Here is a 3436-nt window from a genome sequence, read left to right as displayed (position 1 = left end):
TCAACGATTTCTAGAGGGAATGCTCGCCCCTGCCGATATTTGCCCAAACCTTCCCCATATATATAGCCCTCTCTTAGCATAATCTTGGCCATCATAATAGAAGCACATGATAGACGAGGATTTACTGGAAACGGTTCCACACAAGCATTTCCCACAATTTCCAACGATTGGAAGGCTGTCTCGAGAGCTTCTTCAGCCGCCTCGATGTAGCGCGTGGATGATGGTCCACTCACAAGAAGATCCTCTTCTCCTGATACTATCACCAGCTTATCTCCTATCACATACTTCAACTTCTGGTGTAGTGTAGAAGGCACAACTCCAGCCGAATGAATCCAGGGGCGTCCCAACAGACAACTATAAGCTGGCAGGATATCCATAACCTGGAATGTTATTTGAAAGACACACGGGCCAACTTGCATTGGTAAATCCACCTCTCCCATCACTTCTCTTTTACTGCCATCGAACGCCCTCACAATCATTGAACTCGGCCTCATATGCATTCCTTCGCAAGGTAGCTTTTCCAAGGTTGCTTTCGGCATAACATTCAAGGAGGACCCATTGTCCACTAAAACACGCGCAATAACATGATCCAGGCATTTCACAGAGACGTGAAGAGCCTTGTTATGCCCTCTTCCCTCAGCAGGTATCTCTTCATCCGTAAAGGTGAGATAATTATTAGCAACAATATTGCCAACAATACCTTCGAATTTATTCAACGAAATACCTTGCTCCACATGAGCCTCACTGAGTATCTTCATTAGCAACTTTCTGTGTGATGCCGAATGCACGAGCAAGTCTAACAAGGATATACGAGCAGGCATACGATTTAACTGTTCCACCACCTTATATTCACTTTGTTGTATGAATTTTAAAAATTCACAAGCCTCCTCTTCAGAAACCTCCCTCCTCTCTTCCCTGTCGGGGATTTCCTCTGTCTGTGCCCCCTTCCCCTTTAAGAATTCTTTTGCCTTTGCGGCCATCGTTGCTTCATTATCATTAACCCTTTCTCGAACCAACTCTGGTGACGTGAAAATTCGACCACTCCTAGTCATTCCCCCTATCCCTGATATGTTTTTGACGACAGGATCAACGCTTTGCGTTTCGCCTGACGCATGCGTCCCATATCTCCATGGGACGGCTTTTTCGTTCTTGTAAGGAAAAGGGGCTGGTACATGGATAACTACAGGCGACCTTCCTTGAGTTGGTGGGATAGAAGTAGTCTTAGTGAAACGAATCACTAATGGTTCTGGTAAAATCATACCGGATTCATCACCAGTCTGTGCAAATACCTCACCCTCATCCTTCTTGTAGCATACCTGCATCAGACCGCGATCTAGCAGGTCTTCAAGAATTTCTTCAAATTCAACACACTCCTCAATGGAGTGCTTAGCCTCCGGGTGGAGCGCGCATGCCATACTCTCATCATAATCACCCTTCACGATACCCACTTTCAGCAACGCCTCCAAAATAAACCTCCTAGAGCTCCTGACTTCTTTCACATTTCTCACCAGCTCATGTTCTTTCACTTCAACAGCATTCGTCGAAGCACTTCCATGCCCTGATAAAGGATTGGACTCGACACTAGGCTTATCCTCTTGGAACTTTAACCACTCGGAATCAATTAGAGTCTGCACTTTATGCTTGAAAGCCAGACACCTCTCAGTGGAATGACCAGCGGCCCCTCCATGATAACTACACTTTGCATCTGCATCATAACCTCTTGGATACGGAGGCTGCAAAGGCTTCAGGGGACAAACGACAACTAGCCCTTGTTTGATAAGCTGAGGCAATAATTCCGTATAAGTTGTAGGAATTGGAGTAAAGTTAACATAATTTCTTTCCTTCTTGGATAAGCATTTGGACCCACATTCATATTGGAACCTACATTTGCCCCTCCCCTCCAATTATTCGTCGGGATGTATTGTGGTTGATAGTATCCCGGTTGTTGTTGAGGCCTAATTTGATGACCAAATGACGCGTTAGCTGCATGTGGATGTTGACCCCAGTATGGTCGATAGTTATGAGTGGGAGCCTGACCTCTCCACACGGGGGTTGCAGATGTTGCATGCACATCTCCCTCCTTTCTTTTCCCTGAGTTGAAATTGGGTTTTTTGGAGTTTGCACCCGCCGACGAGCCATATGCAATCTTCCCATTTTTCAACCCGATCTCTATTCGCTCGCCTATCACGATGATATCGGCAAAATTTGAAGATACATTTCCCACCATATGTTCATAAAATGGTGGTTGGAGCGTATTTACAAACATTGCCACCATTTCTTTATCATACAAAGGCGGCTCAACTTGTGCGGCCAATTCCCTCCACCGCTGAGCATACTCCTTAAAAGTTTCGTTGTCTTTCTTCGACATGTTTTGCAGCTGTAAACGATCTGGCGCGACATGTGTGTTGTATATGTACTGCTTCACAAAAGCATCAGCCAAATCTGCCCAACAACGAATACGAGTCGGCTCCAAATGGGTATACCAGTTTAACGCCACTCCAGCCAAACTATCTTGAAAAACATGGATGAGCAGCTGCTCATCATAAGCATATGCAGCCATCTTTCTGCAAAACATAGTTAGATGGCTCTTTGGGCATGTATTTCCCTTATACTTCTCAAAATCTGGCGCCTTGAACTTATGTGGAATTTTGACGCCAGGAACCAAGCTCAATCTAGAAACATCCCCAAATCCATAACTTTCATACCCCTCCACAGCCCTCAATCTTGCCTCTAGGCTCTCCAGTTTATCTTTCGCCCCATCAACATTACTAATTACCCCCTGAAACGAGGTATGTGGTGCAGCCCCTGTAGAAAAGCCCTCTCCGGTAATCACAGGCGGCACCGGAGTTACTCGTATTCCATCAGACATGCTTGCATGCATTCCTTCATTTATCATGGGTGCGGACATTACAACAGGTCCCTGAATACTGATTGGCGGTATGTTGACAGTGGTAGGGAAAGAGAATGAAGCCTGCTCCCCTTCTGTGTATTCTCCCACAGGTGGGGTGTAACCTGGAGGTAATCCATACATTGGGAACGGAACAGATTGGCTCCCAGAACTGAACACCGGAGGGTAATATTGAGCACTTCCCTCGACTTGCGCAGGCGTCGCCCCTCCCGTAGTCTTCAGGGCTTCGAGAGCCGCCAAAATCTGGGCCATCTGATCCTTCAACTGGTTGACATCGGCCTTAATAGATTCGTGTGACTGCTCCCAATTCTCCATGACCTTTGAGTTAGCTCTGGTCCTGTACGGATGTCGTGGAAAATTTGCCGTTGTTTTCTCACTTGTACTGCTGATTATTATTATTTTTTTTTTATTAAATTAAATTAGATAAGGATGAAAAATGCAAAACAAAAGAAAACATGATGCATGCTAGTGATAAGTGGAAATCACAGGATAACGATGACAATACTGATGGAAAATTAACACAAGCCG

The 3436-nt window shown here is 45.4% G+C and overlaps 1 protein-coding gene across 1 annotated transcript; it reads right to left on the bottom strand.

Annotated features, from left to right (window-relative positions):
* Positions 1-1086: 1086 nt before the first annotated feature.
* On the bottom strand, positions 1087-3160 carry LOC148206400 (uncharacterized). The gene is made up of 3 exons (XM_088107809.1): positions 1886-3160; positions 1262-1781; positions 1087-1220 (listed from the first exon to the last, which is right to left on the bottom strand). The coding sequence occupies exons 1-3, from the start codon at positions 3158-3160 to the stop codon at positions 1087-1089; spliced, it is 1929 nt and encodes a 642-aa protein (XP_087963935.1).
* Positions 3161-3436: the final 276 nt, after the last annotated feature.

This window comes from Vigna umbellata, chromosome 1 (genome assembly GCF_029865625.1).
Source record: "Vigna umbellata cultivar VRB3 chromosome 1, Vumbellata_1.0, whole genome shotgun sequence".
Classification (NCBI taxonomy): domain Eukaryota; kingdom Viridiplantae; phylum Streptophyta; class Magnoliopsida; order Fabales; family Fabaceae; genus Vigna; species Vigna umbellata.
This window is presented reverse-complemented; position numbering and strand designations above follow the sequence as displayed.

Excerpts from the sequence above, each read along its gene's own strand:
- LOC148206400 (XM_088107809.1), bottom strand. The coding sequence starts at position 3,160 with ATGGCCCAGATTTTGGCGGCTCTCGAAGCCCTGAAGACTACGGGAGGG. Across the intron at positions 1,782-1,885 it reads ATTGGAGGGGAGGGGCAAAT|CTTATCAAACAAGGGCTAGT; the intron begins GTAGGTTCCAAT and ends TTATTGCCTCAG. Across the intron at positions 1,221-1,261 it reads ACAGACTGGTGATGAATCCG|ACTACTTCTATCCCACCAAC; the intron begins GTATGATTTTAC and ends CGTTTCACTAAG.